Raw genomic sequence first — 23,883 nt, 5'->3', positions numbered from 1 at the left:
AAAGAAGACTCCTCTTGGGGGTGTTCCAGCCAGTGGGTTACTCAGAGCAAAACCACATCTTGTGGGTCGAATTATGTGCTACTATGTCACTTTCTGTATTTCTTGTTGTTTGTCTTTGTGTGTTTGGAAACCAGTTCTGAGTGACTTGGTCTTTGGTAGAGGAATTTAACTTATTTATATTTATTATTTTTGTGTGTAATAATTAGCATTAACTTTTTTTCTTCTACTCTTGTTTTTTTGGGGAGAGGTTACTGACTCTTTATGCTTTGGGATTTGGGAGATATACTTTCGATTTTCTATCATTTCTATCATTGTTTAAATTTAAAAATTGCTATTAAAAATTTCTTTTTATTATCCCTGGTGGCTCAGACGGTAAGGAATCTGTCTGAGGTTCAGGAGGCCCAGGTTTGATCCCTGGATCAGGAAGGTCCCCTGGAGGAGGGCCTGGCAACCCACTCCAGTATTCTTACCTGGAGAATCCCATGGAGAGGAGCCTGGTGGATTGCAGTCCATGGGGTCGCAAAGAGTCGGACACAATTGGGCGACTGAGATAACTGACAACTGATCAAGACTAAAGCAGTGTTTGGCGTTACTTTTACTTTACCCCCATATATCTTTTGTCCATCTTACTTTTTAGCTATTTTAAGCACTTTTTATCCAGATTATTTTATTGTAATATTTTTAACATTTATTTCTCTTATGTTAATGGTTTTGAGGATTTGCTCTATTTTTATGCCCGTATTAATTCCAGTTATATAAATACAGATTGTTGTTCATGCTGTTTATGCACCTGCACCCTTGTTTTTGGATTATTTAAAACTAATCTCTGTATTTGCTGGAATATGAATCATTTAGTATGTTGAGGAGGGTGAGGTATGGGGCTGAAAAATTCCCAGCTCTAGAATACCTTTTTTTTAGAAAAAAAACAAAAACTTCAGACAAATATAGCTGGCTCTATGCTTTTCAAATAATCTCTTTTTCTCAATACTCTGAATTTTGTTTGCTTTGCAAAAGAGCTATATTGTACTCTGTGTGTGTGTGTGTGTGTGCGTGTGTGTGTGTAGGAGTGCTAAGTCAATTCAGTCATGTTTGACTCTTTGTAACCCCATGGACTGTAGCCTGCCAAGCTCCTCTGTCCATGGGATTCTCCAGGCCAGAATACTGGAGTGGGTTGCCGAGCTCTCTCCTAGGGGTTCTTCCTGATCCAGGGATCAAACCTGCATCTCTTATGTCTTCTGCATTGGTGGCAGGTTCTTTACCACTAGTGCCACCTTCTCTAGCCATCTGTGTTACACGCCAGATTCACATGCAAGACCTGGCTTGCTGTGGGACATCTGTTCTTCTGTATGTCTCTGTTCTGCTGCCCCTTCTCAGAGTGGCCTGCTGTGAGCAGCTGACCATGCTGCCTTCTGGAGCTTAATATTGCAGAAAGACCGAGGTCAACCTGAGTTTTGTTCCTTTGTGGATAATCCATTTGTTCTTCTCAGATTTTCTGTAGGACTTTTAACTGTATGTTGAATTTGCAGCTTTGAATGTGCTATGTCTGGACCCTTATCTCTCTGTTCAGCTTGATTAGTGCTAGGGAGGTCTCGGGATGCATGAGGTTATGTGGGAAGCTCTGTGGTGACTCTAGATTCATGCTTTCTGGGTTTTCATCTCCATGCAGTATTTTCTGATTTCAAACATTACCTGTGCATCTACTGTTTTTATTTATGCAGATCTTAAAAAAGACTCAGTGTCCTCGTGGGTCTCTTAAGACTGTGAGTGAAAATTGCTTTAAAAAGTACCCTATTCTTTCAGCAAATCTATTTCAGAAGGAAGAATCCATTTCTTTTGAGGATGGTCCCTCCTTTGCTGCATATTCTATGGATATCCTGCTTTCTCAGGAGGGGGCCACAACCCCTACTCCTCTTCACAGGTTCGTCTGTGCTTTAAGCAGTGATTCCTCTGAGTGTTTTGCTCGTAGATGGGATCCTTTACCCTTTCTGAGTTTTCATTGCTTAAAGAGATTTTCCCACATTTTTATATTGATCAATTTCTAAAATACAGGAGGGAGAAATCAGATTCCATCCTCTTTTTTTTATGCATTCCCTATTTCCTTTAGATGTTTTTGCCTTGTGTTTTAAGTGTTTGGCAATATTTTTTTCTTTTTCTCATTAGCCAAGAAAAGTATTGCCTTTTGAGTGATAATCTAATCAAGTATTAAGATTTACTATAACACTGGGCAGGGGCTTCCCAGGCAGCCCTAGTGGTAAAGAACCCGACTGCCAATGCAGGAGATGTAAGAGAAGCGGGTTCTATTCCTGGGTCAGGAAGATCCCCTGGAGGAGGGCATAGCAACCCACTCCAGTATTCTTGCCTGGAGAATCCCATGGACAGAGGAACCCGGCAGGCTACAGTCCATGGGGTCGCACAGAGTGGGACACGACTGAAGTAACTTAGCATGCATGTACACACATAACGTTGGGAAAGCCAGTTCTATTCTCTTTGTCAAACGCCTGCTGTCAGGGTTCTGAGTTTCTGCGATGTCTGCGTATCAGCACCTACCTTAAACTTGGGCATTTCTTTGTATCTGTTGTATGTGCCTGCGTGTGTGCTAAGTCACTCATAGGGGTCCCTAAGATGGCTCATAGGAGGTCTTCTCTCTAGGAATGCAGCAGCTGCTAGAGGAGTGGCTGGTGCCTGTCGTGTTGGGGAGGGATGTGGTGGAGAGGTGGTTGAGGTGAGCCCTTCTCAAGAGGTGATGTTTGAGTTGGGTCTTAAAGACGGAAAAGGCTGTAAGAAGACAGAGCTGTGCTTTCCTGGCTCAGTTAACAGCAGGGTGAGTGACTAGCTAGAAGGGTACATGGATAAGAAGAAAAGCATGACTTTTTAAACTCAAAATATAGGTACCTTATTTTTAAGATTCTGTTGTTCCTAATTTTAGCTCCATTTCTCTTAAATTTCAAAGTCCCACATGTTGACACCCAAAATTCGATGAGACTATTTTGTCTGCACTGGATAGTCATTTTTAGTGAGAGATGAGCGGTGACCAGGCCCTGAGTGGTTGAACACGGCACTGTCTCCGTAGATCACCCTGGGACTCTCCAGGCCATCTGGCTCCTGCCCATGGGGTCCTGTTGAGACCAAAGCACGTGTGGCGTTCACAGGATATGTCCTATAAAGCCACCTGCTCTGTCTCTTCCTAAGTTTTCTGAACTCAAAAGGCCATGTGACTAAATAAGACTTCTGTTCCTCCACACTGAACTTTGTGTTTTCTGGTCAGTGTTTTCTTCACCTTGCACCCTGGGCCTCGCGGCTGGTTTCAGGGAGAGTGGTTCCCATGTTCTGTTTGTGTGCACAGAGCAGGTTTCACTGGTCATTGTTGACCGGTTAGCTGGTCACGTTATTGCATCGGTGATTATGTGACATTTTCTCCTTCTTCACTGACCTCCTTTTCTAAGTGGAATCAAAATTGGGTGTGAATCTACTGGGATACATTGCAATCATCTAGGAATGATTTGAAAGAAAAAAAGGAGTTTCCCATACAAATTAAACGAAGATCAGCAGTTTTAAAGTACACGATAGCATCTTGTATAAACTGCAGCTTCCATTTCACATTATTCCTGGTCATGCAGTAGGTTCTGAAGAAAAAAGGGACTGTGGATAATCACTTAAAAGAATGACAGATTCCCCGAGGTGCCGATCAGTAGTAAGACCTAATTTCTATTTCGAGTGTGCTGTGTTGGATTACCATACAGATGCAGCTGAGCACCAAGCATTAACTACAGCCATGTGCCTTTCAGAAAAGTAATATTTATTCACGCTGTGTGGCTTTCCTGCATTTTTTAAAATTTTACTCTCCAGTGAAACTGCAAACAAGATGTCAATAGCTTCTGTGGCATCCACAGTCGTGGAGCTTAGAATATTGGCTGCAGCAGCAATGCCATGTTGTATTGGCCTCCACAGAGGTAGGCTTCATCTGGGGCTTTCAGAGGGACAGGCTTAGCCTTTAGGCACAGATAGTTGTGTGGGGCTTTGTTTTTATTGACCTCGTAGGCTTCAATGTATAAAAAATGACTCTTGCTATATTTGAGTGCAAAAAGCATCTCTGTGGGTGAGTTCAGCTTTGAGTTGTGTAATATTATGTCTGTTTGGGAATATTCTTAGTAGCTCAGATATTTGGCATGGTATTTCTTATCCAAACCTTACTGAGTTGATTTTTGAGTATCTTTAAAGTCCATCCATTTTGGAAATCTGAAAACTTTTGTCTGGAAGTGGTGACGATGTCAGGCCTGACCTCGGAACAAGTTGGAGGCTACTTGTGGCCCACCAGCAGCATCCTAGCAGTCCTCGCCCACCGTTTTGCTGTAGTCGCTGTCTTTCTTTATATTTTGATGTATGGCAGAAGCCAACACAATATTGAAAGCAATTATCCTCCAATTAAAATTTAAAAACATAAAGGGGAAAAAATAAAGTTAACAGCAGCAGCAAAAATAAAGACATTTTTTTTCTTTGTTGCCTACTAAGAAAGGAAATCTAAATCAAGAAGAGCGATCTATCTGTATTTTGAAAGGTTGAAAAGCACAATTCAGTGCCAGATGGTTTCCCGACAACAGAGATCTGAGGAGCCCGTGGGCATGTCATGCATTCGTCTTGTCTGAGATAAGCTCTACCCTGACTCTTGAGACTAATTTTCTCAGCATCTGCTGTATGAAATTTTTAGATTAAGTGGCAAGATGGGACCAGAAGAGAATCCTGGAGGGACTTCCCTGGTGGTCTAGTGGCTAAGACTCTGCACTTCCGGTGAAAGGAGCACGGGTTTGATCCCTGGTCAGGAATGTAGGTGGGATGCCAAATGCCCTTGGAGGAGAAAGCCTGACCCAAGAGGACACCGAGTTGCTGCTGTTCCCTCAGCTGGGGAGAGAGGACTAGATGGGAGGAGGAGACAATGCTGGGCTCCACTGCCTGTGAAGCCTCAGCCAGCTGATGAGAAACAAAGCCAGCAGAAGTAGTAGGGTCATTTCTGTTAGGCCTTCAGCCTCTCGATACGATGAGAATATTCCAAGTAGTCACTGGAAGATGGCTGTAGCAGACAGACAGATGCACAGCTCATGTCCCCTCCAGCCTGGCTGCAAGGCTGCCATCCTCAGCTTCCAGCCACCACCACGCTCTTCCCATCATGTCCCCAGCCAGTGACCCACTGAGGTTGCAGTGAGGGGGCCTGGCCGTCCTCAGGCACCCGGGCTCCTCCAACAGGCCATCTGCTCCCGGACTCCTGTGGGGCCATACACTCCGAGTAGGGGTCTGGGGCTCCTCTGTTTCCTCATTTCTCTTTCACAGAGGCTGCTCCCCAGTAAACCACTGGCACTCCTAACTGCATGCAGGGTCTGTTCCCCAGAGAACTCAGCCTACAAGGATCATTATTCATTTGTTATCAAACACATTGAACCTCGCCTCTGTAGATGGAATAGGAAGTGGCAGCCCACTCCAGTGTTCTTGCCTGGAGAATTCCACGGACAGAGGGACCTGGCAGGCTATGGTCCTTGGGGTCGCAAAAAGTCAGACATGACTGAGCACACGTACTGTAGTAAATTTTTCAGTAAAAGAGAAAGTATGAGTTAAAGAATCACAAAAGGCAACAGCACTATTTATAATTCCCAATGTATGGAAGCAACCTAAATGTCCACTGACAGATGGTGGGTAAAGAAGGTATATACACACACACACACACACACACACCCTCCCATCAAACACAGTGGAATACTACTCAGCCATAAAAAGAATGAACTTGGGGAACATTATGCTAAGTGAAATAAGTCAGACAAGGCACATACTGTGTGACATCACTTATATGTGAAATCTAAAAAATATAATAAGCTAGTGAATGAAAAAAGAAGCAGACTCATAGATATATTGAACAAATTAGTGGTTGCCAGTGGGGAAAGGGAAGAGGGGAGGTTGCAATATGGGAGTTGAGGTGAGGGGGAAGAGTTATTATGGGATTATGTGAAATCCTGTGTGTGAAACTTTTGAAAATTGTGGGGTACTATAGAATTTAATTAAATCAGAATCAGAAGAAGTAAAGGTTCTTTGTTATATCTACCAGGGATGGTGGGAGGAGAGAGGGTCATAACTACTATCCTAAAACTAATTTTTAGCTCTTAATTTCAAGAAATCCTTGCCGCCAGTTTCATTTCCTTATTCCACGGAGTAAGGTCTCACCCTCTTTGTTCATCTTTCTTCCCAGTTCTGTTTCTTGTCTGGAGACAGGTGATGCTTTTAATGGAAATGGGAAGTAGAAGGGGAAAAAGAGAAAACCTAGAGAATCTGGCATTTGACAGGTTATTTTTGTTCTATTTAAGCAATGGCTATGATATAATTACAGTGATCCCTTCTGTTATTTTTTTCCCTTTTCTTTCTTTTAGGGAGAATTAAAGTTGGGCTAGTAATCTCTTTAAAACATTCAGGGGAGGAAGCTTGCTTGGGGCAAGTGAAAGAGACTGTTTCATAGGGGTGCAAGATAAAGTGAAATTTATGCTATTGCAAAGTGTTTTTTTTTTTTCCTTTTCTGAAATACATCTGTATAGAGATGCTGCATGCTTGCCTGCTCAGTCATGTCTGACTCTTTGCAACCCCAGGGACTGTAGCCCGCCAGGCTCCTCTGTCCAAAGCATTTCCCAGGCAAGAATATTGGAGCAGGTTGCCATTTCCTTCTCCAGGGGATCTTTCCGACCTAGAGATCCAACCGACATCACTTGCATCTCCTGCATCACAGATGGATTCTTTACCACTTGAGCTATCAGGGAAGCCCTCTATGTAGAGATATATAGATCTATAGCATGTACTATGGGCTGTCATGAAAATGTGTAACTTCATTCATTTGTTGTTTATTTTCTTTTTGCATCTTATTAATTTTCGTTGTTTTTTTTTTAATAGAAAATATTGCAGTTTCTACCTGAACGAATTTTCTTTCGATGGCATTACCAGAGTATAGGTAAGAACAATTACAAAAAATTTTAATTAATGTATATTTCTTCTAATAAAATTGCCAATAAGTGATTGTGGATTTGTAATTCTACATATATATATATATATATATATATATGTAGCATATTTTTACACCTCTCTGTACCTCTTGCCCACCATAATGAAGGCCTAGCACACCCAAAAATAAATAAATATTAAAAAAAATACACTTTGGGCTTTAAAGGTATAGGCTCAATCAGTGAATGTTCACACATGGCCAAAATTTGTGCGGGGATTTTATATATGAGTCGTTAAATCTAGTTTGTTCAACTAGATTTTTCTTGTAGATAGTATAAAAACCAGGTACATAAATAAACTGCAAATCGGCTGATGACTTTTTAAGAGTATCCGTGTTGGTCATGCCCCCGGGCTACCCAGTGGCCCCACATTTGCCTGGGATTGGGAACACACCCTCTGAGACTCATCTCTCATAGTTTCTATGGCTCACTCCTCAGGAGTCTGAGTCTGACAAGCCCTCCTGGTTCCCCCAACCCCAGTCAGGTCACCCAGAGCCCACTCTTCCCGAGGGATCAGTAGCTCCCCATGGACTTCACACCAGGACCCTCTCAGGGTGCATCGCGGCCAGGCTGAGCCAACTCCGGGGACCTGTGTGCGGCCTGCCCGCCAAGGGCTGGCTGGGCCTGATGCCATGTCAGCTCACGCTGTGCCCTCCCAGTGTCTTTCGCCCATCACCCCTCTGTTGTCTGGAAGCCCTCTTCTTGGGTTAAGGAACAGCCCTGCAGTCTCCTACACTGCTGAAACCCAGGTTTTCTCTGACTATTCTCTGTCTCCCTCAGAGGATGGGGATGAGATTGTGGCCTTTTTATTTTCCTGCAAGACCAAGTCTTGACCAAGACCACCACCCCCTCTATGGAAACCTCTGTCTCTTGACGATGCTGCGTTGTCCCTCCTTGTTGCCGGCGTGTCCTCTATCTTTTGCCCACTTGCTTTCTTTTAAATGGCTTCACTCTCTCCCAGTCCTTTTCCTTCCTGGCAAGTTACCCATCAGCCCCATGACCCCTCACCCTCCGTGGCTTCCTGATTCTCCTCCGACCCTTGTCATGACACACATCTCTGTTTAACCACAGCCTCCGTCCCGCTGATCTGTCATTCAATCATTTCCAGGCTACCTGCTGGGTTTTTTTTTTTACTTTTTTAAAGAAGACCTTTTTTTGGACTATCATTGACATACAACAAATTGTACATGCTTAATATATATTATTTGATAAGTTTAATCACAGGTCTACACCTGTGCAGCCATGGATACCATCACGATGATGAATATAGCCATCACTCCCAAGAATTTCCTCCTGACCACCCCTGCCCTCTTCCCCAGCTCACCCCTTAGTCCCCTGATCTGCAAACACCAGTCTGCTTTTTGGCCTTATAGCTTGATTTTTTAGAGTCTTATGGAAATAGAATCATGCAGTATATTCCCGTTTTGTTTGGCTTCTTTCACTCAGTATAATTATTTTGAGGTGCATCTGTGTTGGTGCAGATATTAACAGTTCGTTCTTTTTAACTTGTGAGTTGTACTGTATTCCATTGCATGGAGATACCATAGTTCATCATTTGATGATGGGCCTTTGGGTTGTTTCTATTAATAGTATTTGGCTACAAATAAAGCTACTGTAAACATTTGCATGCAAGTCTGTGTGTGGACACGTGTTTTCCAATCTTTGAGAATGAAGTGGCTGCATCATATAAAGACATATGTTTAACAAAGTGTTTGTACCATTTTACATTCCTGCTAGCAGTGTGAGAGTTCCGGTTACACCACATTCTCATCAACACTTCGTATGATCTGAGTTTTAATTTTAGTGGTAGTGGTATCTCATTGTGGTTGTAATTTGCATTTCTCTAATGACTACGTGATCTTTAGCGTCTTTTCATGTGCCATTTGCCACCTGTATGTCTTGGTGAAGTGTATCTATGAATCTGTTGCCTGTTTTTCAAGTTGAGGATGTTTTTTCATCCTAATACTGAATTCTAAGAGCTTTTCACATATTTTGGTTGTAAGTGTTTTAATCAAACATATGATTTGGAAATATTTTCTTCCCATCTCTGGTTTGTCTTTTCAGTCATAATAGTTTACTTCAGGGAGTAGATGTTATTAATTTTGATGAAGTCCAGGGTATCAATCTTACTTTTATGAATTTTGCTTTTGGTGTCTTGTCTGATGAATCTTTGCCTAACCCAAGATCGCAAAAGATCTGTGTTTTCTCCTAGAGATTGTGTAGTTGTATGTTTCACATTTAGGCCCTTGATTCATTCTGAGAAAATTGTTAATGTCAGTTTCCTCCAGTGGACTGCTGCTCCCCTGTTCTCCGATGTTTCAGTGCCGGGAGGTCCTGTGCCCTCGCTCCACTGGCACTTTCAGCAGAGCTTGTGCACCACCCTTTTGGCATTTCTCCACGTTCTTATCGCTCCTCTGGTGTCATACTGCCATTGCTTATTCATTGGTTTGAGGCATGATGCACACACACACACAGGGAGGTTTTTTTTTTTTTTTTTTAATTAAAAATGAAGAATTTTATAATGTCAATGTTAGATTCAAAATGTCTTTGTTATCTTTTAAATATCTTTTAAAGACTTTTAAAGGATTCCACTTCATTGGAAGAGATTTTGAAGCATTGAAAGTCTTGCAGTCGAAAATGAGATAAGCCAAGAAGTAGATTTTTGAAAGCAGTGATTAATTTGCTTCCATTAAAGTCAGGAAAGTAAAATTACAATACATTCTGTGTGATAAACATTTAAGCTAACGTGAGTTTTAATACTTTTTCGTCTTTCAATATTGAGCTTTCTAATTTTTAAGTATTTTTCAACTACTTTAGTGTACTTATTTGTTGTTTTTACACGTGTGTCAATCTAGTGGCAATCGTTAGGGTTGAAAAGACACATGCAGTGATGGGGTTGGGGATAATTATAGTTTGAATGAGGAGTTTAAACATCCAAATAGGAATGATATGTAGACAGAAACTTTTTGAAGTTAGAATGAAATGGATTTCGTAATGGTAAAGTAAAAGTAGAAATATCTCTGTGAACTTAGGGCCTTTAAGAAATACATAATGTGGGAACTTCCCTGGTAGTCCAGTGGCTGAGACTCTGAACTCCCACTGCAGGGGGCCCAGGTTCAATCCCTGGTCAGGGAACTATCCCACAAGCTGCAACTAAGACTTCTAATGATTCAACTATAGTTCCTGCATGCCACAGCTAAGACTGGTGCAGCCAAATAAATAACAAACAAAGAAGTACCTAATGTGGCCAGGGAAGGATCTTGGATCCTCTTCCCTGGTTCTCATGTTGAAACCCTCTGATATGTGCCTGCACTGCACACATTTTTCTTTATAATATTCTTATTTTAAAAGTGTTCTGAGAGTTTCTGAATACAACAGGATGGAATAGATCAAATATATATTAGTTTTCTTTTGGGCTATAACAAATTAACAGGAGGATTTTAAAAAGCAGGGGACTATTGACAGATAATGGAGCAGATTCCCTGCGTCTGTTTGTAAAGTCTGTCCTTTTTATATGTATTTACTCCTCCCTGTGCAGGGAAGAGTGGATACAGGCAATTATGGGTAGGCTGAAAGTTTAAAATAAAAACGCTGGGCTCATTTCAAGATGGGGAAGGACTGACAATCCCCGGTGGTCACACACAATGACTGGAGAAAGTGTTTTTGAGGATGTGTTGTAAGACGGTGGATTTTTCAGATGTCTTGGAAGAGAGCTGTCTGTGCAGACTTCATCCCCAGTCTCCTGGGAGGTGAGGTGTCTGCTGGACCTGGCAAGCATCACCAGGTCCCCCAAGGCATCATGAAACAAAAACTAAACGGGGGCAGAATGGACTTTGTCCAAAAATGGATGAACAGGGAGGCGAGGGATGAGGACCAGTGGGCGGGTGGGTGTGGGAGAAATAGTCCGTTAGCATAGGCACTTGAGCCTCAGCTCTAAGAGCCCCGCCCAGGCAGTGCTGACCCTGAACCCCAAATCACTGGACATGCTTTGGTGATAGGAGTAGAGGGAAGCAGGCACTTCCTCATTTAATCACAAACCATTGGTAATCTAGTGCTGCAGCCTAGTCATGATAGTGGTGAGTTTCCTCTGAGCCCAGCATTAGGTGTAACAGCAGTCATACAAAGTTCCTTCAGAAAACTAGCTGGCTAATGAATTCCTAAAGTGCATGCATTTAGCTGATATTTGTGTATCTGTCCACATAGATGGGGCTTCCCAGGTGGTGCTAGTGATGAAAAACCCACCTGCCAATGCAGGAGATGTAAGAGACGCAGGTTCAATCCCTGGGTTGGGAAGATCTCCCGGAGGACAGCATGGCAACCGACTCCAGTATTCTTTCCTGGAGAATCTCATGGATGGGGGAGCCTGGTGGGCTACAATCCATGGGGTTGCAAAGAGTCGGATACGACCAAAGTGACTTAGTGCACACCCATGTCCACATAGATACAACCTGCAGCAATTGTCAAGGCACTGACTCTGTTTCTTCGAACTACGTTGGTGTCGGAAAGTGATATCCAGTTTTAAAATATTGCACAAAACTCTGCATCAGGAAATCTAAATAATATTTTTTTCTCAAAAAATTGGAAGAAAAGCTTAAGACTTCCAGTATATTCTCATTTTTAAAGATTATATCCTTTGTGAGGTTGAGACCTCATTTAGGGGCCACATGTGATACTGAGGTGGGGTTGCCAAGCTGTCTCCATGCTAAAGGCATGGACACATCCAGAGGGTCACAGGTACACGTCTCCATCCTCCTGAGGAGCCTTCTCACCCCATAGGCTGTACTCCATGGTTTTGCTCTTGGCTGAAGTAGTTCTGACCAAACTTTTGAGTCCCTCTCCTCGACAGTGACCCAAGTGCTCTGCAAGGTGATTTATAGATGGACTGAAACCATAAATGTGGTTGTCATTGCAAGCAGAGCGGCATGCTGTCCTGAATATTCGTAAAACGTTCTTGTAAAAATGTTTTGTGAGCGGTAGTTTTATATTATGTTTTCCTTTAGAGATTTAAAAAAGTCATTCATTTTGTGCCCGACAGAAACATTTTTGCATAATCAATCCACTGTGGGCATTTAGGTTACCTTACTATCAATCATTTTGACTCTTTTAAAAGAATTTGTAGAAGTTCATACTTAGAATGCTTTTATCCTGAAAACATCTCTCCTTCTGTGACATTGCTTTGCTTCTGAAGGTCAGCCTTCTTCCTTTTATGTTTGAAAAGTGGTATAAGCACATTTTTTCTTTCTAAAACTAAAAATAGATCTTAAATATGCATTCATATATTCCATTTCTAATTCATTTTTTTAAACTTTCAGGCTCAACTTTAAAGAAGCTTCTACACACTGGAAATTCTATTAAGGTATTTATTTTAGATGCAAATGTAATGGCTTTTTTCATTACTTTTAAACTTATTCATACCATAAAATGGCAGCATTAAGCCGTTAAAAAAAATTCTTTAAAATCCATTTAACTTAGTTTTAGTTTTTTATTGAGAAATGATATGACAAATACTGTTGGAGTTTTTGTTCTTACATCATAATTTACTGTGATAGACATTTTCAACCTTCTCAGGAGAAAGTGGCTTGGGACTGGGAATTTGGAATCCTGCGTTCTGATTTTGATTCTGCTATTCAGCTGAGGTGCTGACTGCTTCAGCTTCATTGTTGGAAAGAGAAGGGGTTGACCCAGGTCCTGCCTAAGCCTCAGAGCTAATGTTTCTGATTCTGTACACCCCAGTAATCTTGTTAAAAACTATAGTTGTCTCAGAATCATTTTTTGCTATTTTTGAGAATGCTTGTAGAGAAAAAGGGCAGCAGAACCTTACTCTCGAATGTTTATTATTCTTTTTTTTTGCAGCAGCAGCAGATTGATCTTATAATTTAGGTTAAAATTGGCTAATTTTAAATGACTGTGCCTTTTAAAATGACAGTATACTGTTTAATACCGGAATAATACTTATGACCCTGAAACATAAGTAGCAAGAGAAACCAGGATGTATATTTTATGGAAGATAATTCACTCATAGCTATTTAATTTACGTGTGTGCCTTTAATAAGCTAATATATTTTGGTGTTTATATTAGCTTAAACAGCCCCTAACCACTCAAACTGTATAGGTTCATGCTCTCTTACTTGTTGGAAAAAAAAAAGAGACGAACTGTCTATAGTTTCACAATTTTTCTGTATTTTCTCCTTTCTATTTTAATTAATGGTCTTATAGCTAAAACTTACCAGGTTGTTATCTTCTGTTTATTATTGACCTTATTTATATTTAATTATCTTAATAGCTCAGTTGGTAAATAATCCAGCTGCAATGCAGGAGACCCCAGTTCAATTCCTGGATCGGGAAGATCCCCTGGAGAAGGGATAGGCTACCCACTCCAATATTCTTGGGCTTCCCTTGTGGCTTAGCTGGTAAAGAATCCGCCTGCAATGTGGGAGACCTGGATTTGAACCCTGGGTTGGGAAGATCCCCTGGAGGAGGGAATGGCTACCCACTCTGGTATTCTGGCCTGGAGAATTCCATGGACTGTATAGTCCACGGAGTTGCAAAGAGTCAGACACGACTGAGCGACTTTGACTTCACTTCACTTTACTTTAAATACAGTTAACCTAAAAAATTGGAGACTTTATCAAAGTGTCTAGAAACTTTGCTGTTGTTAAATTTGATATAATTTGGTTAGATATACATAGAAAGTGAAAATGAAGTAGCTCAGTCGTGTCTGACTCTTTGCGACCCCATGGACTGTAGCCTATCAGGCTCCTCCGTCCATGGGATTTTCCAGGCAAGAGTCCAGGAGTGGATTGCCATTTCCTTCTCCAGGGGATCTAGCCCTGGTATATATATATATATTTTTTGTCTGGCGGTGAATCGCATTATGTATTCAGCAAAGTCACCACTTATCTGCTGGGCAGGTGTGAGCAGGGTAGGGCAGTGGTGAGTCCAGGGCTTGTCTAGAGGGGCTCCCGGGGATCACAGTTGATGGGGTGTCTGTCTTGGTGTATTTGACTTCTCTGGGGAGTCAACCAAGCTTTCCCTCCCTCCCCTCCCTCCATCTTCCCCCTCTCTCTTTCTTCCTTCCTCCTTCTGTCCTTCCCACCTTCCTTTCATTCCATCCATCCCCTTTCCCCCTTCCTTCCCTCCTCTCCTTCCCTTCCTCCCTTCTTTCCTTTCTTCCCTCCTCTCCTTCCTTCCCTCCATCTCTCCTCCCCTCTTACTTTCCTGCAGACCCTGGGCCTGGTTTGAACCCTGGCTCTTTAGAAATTAGCACTATTTTGGTGTCACTGAAGAGGCACCAGGCAGCCCCTCAGTTGCCTGCTTTCGGAGCTCACTACATCTTTCAGCTGCGTCTGATTTTTTTTCCCATCTCTTTTGCTTATTTAATCTCTTTTATTGACATCATCTTTCCAGCCATTTAGGGATATAAAAATGGAGTTACCTGTGTTTATGAATTCTAGGAATGGGATGAAGCTGAAAGTTTTAAGTGCAGAGAAGGAAAAAGGTCACATCTGCCTGTATTGATGTTTTTCTATGGGTGATGCCGACTATTTGGAGCCAGGGGAGGGCATCAGGAGAACAGGATAGGGAAGCCAGAGGCTGCCTGTCCCCCTCAGCCAGGTCCGTGGGGCCCTTTTAGGTCTAAGTGTTGTGATTTTCAAGAACATGGTACCTGTGTATAATGCAGTGACCTGACAGGTTCTATCCAAAGCACGGTGTAAATCCGGAGCAAGATTCTCTTTGCGTGGTTTTCATGAGTAATCGAGCGTTGATGACACCATTGCTGTAAGGAATAAAATGCAACTACTAGGAAATGCTTAGGTAGCAGTTACTGTGAGCCAGGCAGTTCCAGTCCACTTCACCGTATACGAGCACTTGGTGATAAACTTTGTTATCACCCCTGCTTCACTGCTGGGGAGGTGAGGCACGGAGAAGTTAAGTGGTCCTCCACGCTCACAGCTCAGCTAGAAAGTGGCTGAGGCTGCACTGGAGCCCAGCTCCTCCGGCCCTTGTGCTGGGCTGCAGTGTCCTTGCTTCCTGGTCACACAGGGGAGGACTTGGTGCAGGACTTCAGTGATGCTTTGAGCTTCTAGATCTGTTCCTCAGAACCAATGCTGCACTGTAGTACACTCATACAAGTATGACTGCCTGTTTCATTTTGCTGCCTTTCGTTTTGTTTTTAGATAAGATGTGAAGGAATCCGGCTGTTTCTTCTGTGGCTTCAAGCACTTCAGACGAACTGTGCAGAAGAGCAGGTGCTGATTTTTGCTAGCCTGGTGCCAGGATTCCCTGCCATCATGTCGTCCAGGGGGCCCTGTACACTGGACACGCTCATCAACCCTGGCCCCAACATGGCTGATGGTGAGTGATACTGGCCCATCCAACAGGCAGAAACTACCCTCCACATTGCGATAAGGAATCCCTCATTCTGTCCTTTTCCTAACAGAAACCTCGGTTTCATGGATGGATTCTGAAGAGGAATTGTTGTTGTTCAGTCTCTAAGTCCTGTCCAACTCTTTGCAACCCCAAGGACTACAGCACGCCAGGCTTCCCTGTCCTTCACTATCTCCCTGAGTTTGCCCAAACTCACGTCTGTTGAGTCTATGATGCCATCCAACCGTCTCATCCTCTGTCACCCTCTTTTCCTTCTTCCCTCAATCTTTCCCAGCATCAGGGTCTTTTCCAGTGAGTCAGCTTTTTGAAACAGGTGGCCAAAGTATTGGAGCTTCAGCTTCAGCATCAGTCCTTCCAGTGAATATTCAGGGTTGATTTCCTTTAGGACTGACTGGTTTGATCTCCTTGATGTCCAAGGGACCCTCAAGTCTTCTCTAGCACCACAGTTCAAAAGCATCAGTTCTTCAGTGCTCACCCTTCTATATGGTCCAACTCTCACAGCCATACATGACCACTGGAAAAACCATAGCTTTAACTATACAGACCTTTGTCAGCGAAGTGATGTCTCTCCTTTTTAATATGCCATCTAGGTTTGTCATAGCTTTTCTTCCAAGGAGCAAGCGTCTTTAATTTTGTGGCAGCAGCCACTCTTCACAGTGATTTTGGAGCCCAAGAAGATAAGCTCTGCCACTGTTTCCATTTTTTCCCCATCTATTTGCCATGAAGTGATGGGACCGGATTCCAGGATCTTAGTATTTTGAATGTTGAGCTTTAAGCCAGCCTTTTCACTCTCCCCGTTCACCCTCATTAAGAGGCTCTTTAGTTCTTATTCGCTTTCTGCCGTTAGAGTGGTGTCATCTGCATACTCCTGTTTTACAGACATTTGAACTGACAGAACTGGAGCCTGTTTTATATGAAATGATGACAGGAGAGATTTACTGGAGTGGAGGAAACTGGAGGGGAAGGAAGGGGACAGCTGTTGGCAGGAGCAGAGACACATGGTGTGTCTGGCTGGAGCAAGTGCTTTTGTTGCTGTTCATGAGATTTAAATCTGCATCCAAATTGCTGCCTGTTTTCCGTACAGCGATTGTTTTATAAGTGGGTGTTCATTTGTTCCCCTGGCTCTTTTTAAAAAAATATTTATTTATTTGGCTTGTTATTGTTGTTCAATTGATGAAGTCGTGCTCGACTCTGCGACCCCATGGACTGCAGCACGCCAGGCTTCCCTGTCCTTCACTGCCTCCTGGAGTTTGCTCAGACTCATGTCCATCGAGTCAGTGATGCCAGTCAACCGTCTCATCCTCTGTCATCCCCTTCTCCTGCCTTCAATCTTTCCCAGCATCAGGGTCTTTTCCAATGAGTTAGCTCTTCACATCAAGTGGCCAAAGTAATGGGGCTTCAGCTTTAGCATCAGTCCTTCCAATGTGTTCAGGGTTGATTTCCTTTAGGATTGACTGGTTTGATCTCCTTGCAGTCCAAGGGACTCTCAAGAGTCTTCTCCAACACCACAGTTCAAAAGCATCAGTTCCTCAGTGCTTAGCTTTCTTTATGGTCCAGCTGCATAGGATCTTACTTGTGGCGCACGGAATCTCCGTTTTGGCATGCCCTCTTTTCATTGCAGCACTTGGGCTCAGTAGTTGCATTGCTTGGGCTTAGTTGCCTCGTGGCATGTGTGATCTTACCTCCCCAACCAGGGGCTGAACCCATGTTCCCTGCATTGGAAGGCAGATTCTTAACTACCGGACCACCAGGGAAATCCCTGATGCTCCAGGCTCTTTATCACCAGATGTGTATTTTCATGCAGTTTTCATGAAGAGCAGTGGTGGCCTCATGGGACTAGTAATGCCATCTTTTGAGCCCAGGGAGTTTTCAAGGAACTTGCCTAATGGGCAAGTTTTGTCACTGCGGATCACTGTATTGCCCAGTGACAGGTATTTGACCTTGGGCTGGTCAGAGCAGAAGGTGCAAGGGTGAGGAATGGTCCAGTGAGGGAGGTGGCTTTGTGGGCATCTGTCCCCTGGTCATGTGGCCTGACCTGCGGTGTGAGCAGTTCCAGTGCTTGGTACCTGTATTGTATTTGGTTATTTTATGTTGCTTTACCTTTTAAAATTTTTATCAGAGTATAGTTGATTTACAATGTTGTGCTAGTTTCTGCTATACAGTGAAGTGAGGCACTTTAAAAAAATTATTTAATTGGAGGATAATTGCTTTACAATGTTATATTGGTTTCTGCCATACAACAATGTGCATCAGCTACAAGTATACATATATCCCCTCCCTTTTGAGCCTCTCTCCCACTCCACCCGCCATCCCACCCCTCTTGGTCATGCCAGAGCACCGAGCTGAGCTCCCTGTGCTTTACAGCAGCATCCCACTACCTGTCTATTTTACACAAGGTAGCATAAATGCGTCAGTCCTGCTCTCTCAGTTGGTCCCACCTTCTCCTTCCCCACGTGTCCACCTGTCCCTTCTCTACATCTGCATCTATTCGGGCCTTGCAAATAGGTTAATCAGTACCATTTGTCTGCAGTCCATATAGGCACATGTATTTTAATAGAGGCCATTTTTAAAGCCCTATTTGAAATTTAACTTTGGTGAAGGAGCTTTCCTTGTTTCCCACTCTGCAGCGAAGATCCATCCGGAAGAAATCACTCCACTGCTGCCAGCCGTATCAGGGGAGAAGATCGCCGAGGACCAAACGTGCTTTTTTCTTCAAGTGCTGTTGAAATACATGGTTACTCAGGTATGAGCGGAACCACGGATGATTCAGTGGTGTTCACATCCTCATAGGGAAGAGAAAACACGGCCTCTTCTCTTCCTGTTTGTCCGTATTTTTTACTTTTGTTTTTTCTTGGTGATTTTATGTGATATTTCACTAAATGTAGAATGTATGCTAGGATGCTTCAGCAAAGACCAGGCCTGCATGCTACTGTGTGTGTGTGTGTGTGTGTGTAAAGGAAGCAGTTCCGTCCTCCATCTGCCTCCTTTACTTTCATACAATCTCATATTATTCAGTTCATATATGACACTTCTCACCAAATGCGTGGGCATCTGAATCACCAAGTCTTTCTCTGCAATACCAGTGCCACAGTTTCACTCACTTCCAACCCTGCCTCCCCGAGGTGGTCTCAGATCTCACAGGAAAGTTCTCTGGCCTGTATCCCTCCCGCCCCCACTCAGTGCCAGTCACAGGTAGCCGGTCCCCAGGTTGCCCACAGCTTCCATCCAGTTTGGCTACAAATCAAAGGGTCCCATGACTCCCTCCTCAGGTTCAGTGAATTTTAGAGTAGCTCACAGAACTGGGGGAAGCATTGGTTCAGTTGCCCATTTAGGAAAGGGTGTGTGGCAAAGGACACAGGTGACAGCTGGATGAAGACACACACGGGGTGAGGTCTGGGGTGAGGGGGGTTCTGAGTGCGGGGGCTTCTGTCGCTGTGGATGGGGGTGCATCACCCTCCCGGAGTGTCCATGTGTTCAACCTGGACACTGCCTGAAACCCGGGGCTGTTGGGATTTTTATGATGGCTTTTTTGCAGGAGAGATGATCAGTTATCAACTCCATTTCCAGCCCCTCTCTCCTCTTGGAACAGTGGTGTAGGCGGCAGGGAGAGAACTGAAAATTCTGAACTTCCAACCATGGCTTGGTCCTGCTGGTGACCAGCCCCATCTGGGAGCCCCTTCAGAGTTGCCCAGAGCTCTGGTCACAAAGAAGTGAGCAGGGAGCTAGGGCCTCTGTGCCAGGAGCTGGGGGCAGAGACCAGTGTAGCAGTTTCTGTTATCTCCCTGTGTCTCTCTTTTTGCCTATTTGCTCTTCCGCTGCCCCATTCTCTGTTCTGAGGAGAATGGATGGGGGAGGAGCAGGCCCTGGGGCTGACAGGGCGGGTCCTGAGTGATGGGCAAAGGGCAGGGGCCTGAAGGAAATCTGTGGATTATCTCTTCCTGTTACTAGCACAGCCTCCTTTATGTCAGATGATCCTTTCTCTTAACAAATCATTCACTTCTGATTTCACCAGGGAATTTGTGTCTCTCGGTCAGTATTTCTGGACGTTGATGTGGCTTGGGAAATGCTACTGTTTCTTTCCTCTCAGCGAACACATCCCTGGTCCCTGAGCTTCTCCAGGGCATATGTTCAGACTCTGTCCTTCCTCTCACAACCTGGTGTGTTGTTGTTCAGTCACCAAGTTGTGTCCGATTCTTTGTGACCCCATGGACTGCAGCACACCAGGCCTCCCTGTCCATCACCAACTCCCAGAATTTACTCAAACTCACGTCCGTTGAGTTGGTGATGCCATGCAACCATCTCATCCTCTGTCGCCCCCTTCTCTCTAGCCCTCAGTCTTTCCCAGCATCAGGGTCTTTTCCAGTGAGTCAATTCTTTGCAGCACGTGGCCCAAGTATTGGAGCTTCAGCTTCAGTTGATGTGTAACCTCTGCCCATCCAGTTCCTCACCCACTGGGCCCATGACATCACTGTCACCTGCCTTTTTTTGTCCTGTCACTGTGAAACCGGGGCCCAGGGTGACCAGGGTCTGGTGTGTCAGGTCCAGAGAAGGACACGAGTGTTGGCCATCCTGGACCTCTGGACAACTTGGGGACCCCTCCTTCCTCAGGGTCTCTCCTCCTGGGATGACCCCCCACTCCTCCTCTTTTCCAGTTTTCTCTAAAGGCTGTGTTTCCTCTGCCCCCTCTGCCCACCGTGTCCCTCAGGGTGACCCCGTCTGCTCTTCTCTCCCCGGTTCCTCTAGCAGCACCACAGGTTCAGGACTCCTGCATCCTGGGTGCCAACCTGGGTCCTCTCACCTCTGGGAAGCCCTGGGTCTTGGCCGTGTGGGCCCCTGCTGCCCACATCTCAGCCCCATCTGTCCAGGAGTGGTCGGGTCTGGCCTTCTATCCGTTGCAGAAAAACAGCAGAGTAGCCAGAACCCGGGTGGGCTGGGGGACTTGGGTTTCATTCCAGACGTGTCACTAACGAGCTGTGTGACACGCTGATCCCATAACACCCCGGATCCCAGCAGAGGAGGACTGGTAGAGGGTGGTGGTGAGCCCTCTCTGCTGTGTGCAGGGTTGTATGCGGTGTCCACTTGCCCCTCCTTCCCCGGTCTGTCGGGCAGGTGGGTCCTCCGAGCAGAGCTTCCTCCTTGCCTTACCTGGAGGGATTCTGACAGGTGATGGACACTGGGCCCCTCGTCCCTGGACTGCAGGTGCTCCAGGTGGGCTGGTCAGGAGGATGTTGGGATGCTTTGCTCTGGAGCTCGGTGGTCTCACAAGCATGACAGCCACCAGTAGGCACTCTCGAAGGGCCTGTTCACACCGCGTTTCCCTGGGTGGTAGGAGATGGCTCTCGATCACCTGTTTGGATTCCTGACCTGTGCGGGTCGCTCCCTGCAGAGGAAGTGTTTGCAACGTTCCTGCCGGGCCTACACAGAGCTGGCTGTTTGACAGGGAAGCAGTGTCTTCATACATGGGAGTTTTAAACTTAATGGCTTATCCCAGCCTGCAGATGGTGTTGTTTTTTTTAATTGAAAAATAGTTGATTTACAATGTCATGTCAGTTTCCGGTGCATAGAGCAGTGATTCAGTTACACATGTAGCCTTTGGATTGCTTTTTTGTGTGCTTTGCAAGATTCTGTAGCTTTGCCTTTTGATAATGATTTTTTTTTTTTTCATGTAGGTAACATGGTATGAAATTCTTGCAAGAGATTGTTTCTTTAATTCTTGTGTATTATAAATGGCCTCTTTTGCACTGCTGCTGCTGCTGCTGCTAAGTCACTTCAGTCGTGTCCAACTCTGTGCGACCCCATAGACAGCAGCCCAGCAGGCTCCCTTGTCCCTGGGATTCTCCAGGCAAGAACACTGGAGTGGGTTGCCATTTCCTTCTCCAATGCATGAAAGTGAAAAGTGAAAGTGAAGTCACTCAGTCGTGTCCGACTCTTAGCGACCCCATGGACTTAAGCCTTCCAGGCTCCTCTGTCCATGGGATTTTCCAGGCAAGAGTACTGGAGTGGGGTGCCATTGTCTTCTGCATCTTTTGCACTACTTCTGGATAAACATTTTAAGGGCACAAAGAGTGTTAAATCATCACAAGGAACATGGAGAAAAAAATACAGGAATGATGTAGTGGGGCAAGTTTAAAAGATACCATCAGCTTTGATTGTTTTCTTTCTTGAATATCCAGTAAAAATGCTGTTTTTTATGTAGTTACTGTTTTGTTTTGAAGTATTCATTCTTGGAATCATTTGAGTATTAAGATGTTATTACATGATGGTCAATGCTATTTATCAAGTGTTTCATTTAGGATGGGGGTTTTAACAGTGTATCAGCATTTCAGCTGATATTCATTAATGTGAAGTGTAACTATATGTATGTTCTCCCCCGCCCCCCATGACTATTATCTGAAGGCCGCAAGCTTGGAGTGGAAGCATAAGGAGAATCAGGAGACTGGGTTTAAATTTCTGTTTACGTTGTTTCGAAAGTATTACCTTCCTCATCTGTTTCCCTCCTTTACCAAGTCAACCAACATCTACAAGCCTGTGCTGGGTGAGTACTGATAGCTGTGTGTGCAGTCTCTTACAATGATTAAGTAAAATAATTTTTTTTTCATATTTAATAGTCACTTTGTTGTAAGGGTTTTCCAGTTTCTTAATAAATGATTTGAACTATTTGTACAGACTGAGATTTGCCTGAGTCCTGAGCAATAAAGGCCATCTGTGGATCCTGTAACTCAGGAGTAATTTGATACGGATCATGGTATATTGATCCCTGGGGTCGGGAAGATCCCCTGGAGGAGGGCATGGCAACCCACTCCAGTATTCTTGCCTGGAGAATCCCCGCAGACAGAGAAGCCTAGTGGACTACAGTCTGTGGGGTCACAAAAGAGGCAGACAGGACTCAGCAACTAAACAGCAGCATTTAAGCAACCAGATGTATGTCTATTTAATTAGAAATGGAAACATTCTTAGGGGTTATATGATGTTAAGAGTCATGAACCTGGGGACTTCCCTGTGGTCCAGTGGTTAGGATCTCACCTTCCAAAGCAGAGGGTGCAGGTTCAATCCCTGGTTGGGGAACTGAGATCCCACATGCCTCATGGCTAAAAAACCGAAACATAGAGCAGAAGCAATATTGTAACAGATTCCATAAAGACTTTAGAAATGGTCCACATTAAAAAAAAAAAAAAGATTCGCTAACCTGATCATGTGTTCTCTTGTCCTGCAGACATCCCCCACCTGAGACCAAAGCCTGTGTATGTCACTACCACTCGAGACAATGAGAGCATTTACAGCACAAAGATCCCGTACATGGCAGCTCGTGTCGTCTTCATTAAGTGGATGGTGACTTTCTTTTTGGAAAAAAAGTATCTAACTGCAACACAGAACACTAAGAATGGAGTTGATGTATTGCCTAAAATCATTCAGGTATGTCATTCGTCACTTTTTTACCTTTTAATTCTGGTGTCTTAAGCCCTACTAACCCCAAAGTAATGGACTGTCAAGGCTGTTGGCTCTCAGAGGTTGTTGGCTATGGGGACTCGGTTTCACTGGCTCCACCCTCTGTGATGCTGAGGTTTCAGAGGAAGTGTAAGTTAGCACTTGCTGGGTTCTCTTGGCCTTGCCATGACGAGGCAACCTTGTGGCCTTTTGAGCAGGTAGCTGACGTGTGTGCTCCTGGCTCCCTCTTACCTCCCCTCCTTCACTCAGCCCCCAGTGACCTCTGAGCACGAGACAGAGGGCCTCCCTGGCCTTGCTCACTCCAGTCCAGGGAAGGTCCCCAGCAATCATGAGGTGGTCACGGACAGGTCACCTGAGCCTGCCAGGTGCCCCCTGGGCTCTTGGGGAAGGGGTGGGTCAGCACCTCTGGATTTCAGGTGGTCGTTGAGCCATGATGGGGTCCCCGGAACAGAAGGCAGCGCTTTCTGAGGCCTGGGTGAAGCCCTTTTCTCACATGGGGCCTATGGGGCCTCACTCTCTCCCTGGCCTTGGTCAGATGCATGGGGCTTTCCCGGCAGGTGACGTGTCTTCAGGCTTTTGTGCAGGCAGAGCAGGACACCAGTCAGAGTGGCCGTTGCTTGGAGGAGTCACGGTTTTGTGTGCTCTTATTTATTGGCTCCAAGGACAGAGCCAGGAAGTGTGGTCCACTTAGTGCAGGCTGGCCGATGCCCTGCAGTTCCTAGACGTGTGACGTCCGTCCCAGGCTGGAGGGTGCACCACCCCTGCCCTTGCCGAGGGGTCCTCAGTCCCCTCATGGTGGAGCACCCAGCAGGTCCAGAACACAGGGTCCATAATAAGAGCAACAAAAGACTTGCTAAAAGTTAAAAAAAAAAACAAAACTTTAATTTCTGAATTTACAAATTTAGTAGGTAAACTCAAAATGGTAATAGTCACTGCTGAGGACAAACTTGGTTTTCTGAAGAACTGTCGCACAGCACTGATTAAAAAAAAAAATCAGAGATGGAACTCAGGAACTAATATTAAT

At 44.5% G+C, this 23,883-nt stretch overlaps 1 protein-coding gene across 5 annotated transcripts in view; it reads left to right on the top strand.

The window, feature by feature from the left end:
• Nucleotides 1-23,883, top strand: part of RALGAPA2 (Ral GTPase activating protein catalytic subunit alpha 2) — a 279,065-nt gene that overhangs the window by 49,750 nt on the left and 205,432 nt on the right. For all 5 annotated transcript variants that reach the window (XM_061436379.1, XM_061436376.1, XM_061436378.1 and 2 more), the window contains exons 4-9: nt 6,919-6,976; nt 12,338-12,381; nt 15,203-15,380; nt 18,041-18,156; nt 21,810-21,948; nt 22,627-22,826. In XM_061436379.1, the coding sequence (XP_061292363.1) occupies nt 6,919-6,976; nt 12,338-12,381; nt 15,203-15,380; nt 18,041-18,156; nt 21,810-21,948; nt 22,627-22,826 (735 nt within the window). The remainder of the gene's footprint in view (nt 1-6,918; nt 6,977-12,337; nt 12,382-15,202; nt 15,381-18,040; nt 18,157-21,809; nt 21,949-22,626; nt 22,827-23,883) is intronic.

The sequence above is a fragment of the Bos javanicus genome, chromosome 13, assembly GCF_032452875.1.
Source record: "Bos javanicus breed banteng chromosome 13, ARS-OSU_banteng_1.0, whole genome shotgun sequence".
Classification (NCBI taxonomy): domain Eukaryota; kingdom Metazoa; phylum Chordata; class Mammalia; order Artiodactyla; family Bovidae; genus Bos; species Bos javanicus.
This window is presented reverse-complemented; position numbering and strand designations above follow the sequence as displayed.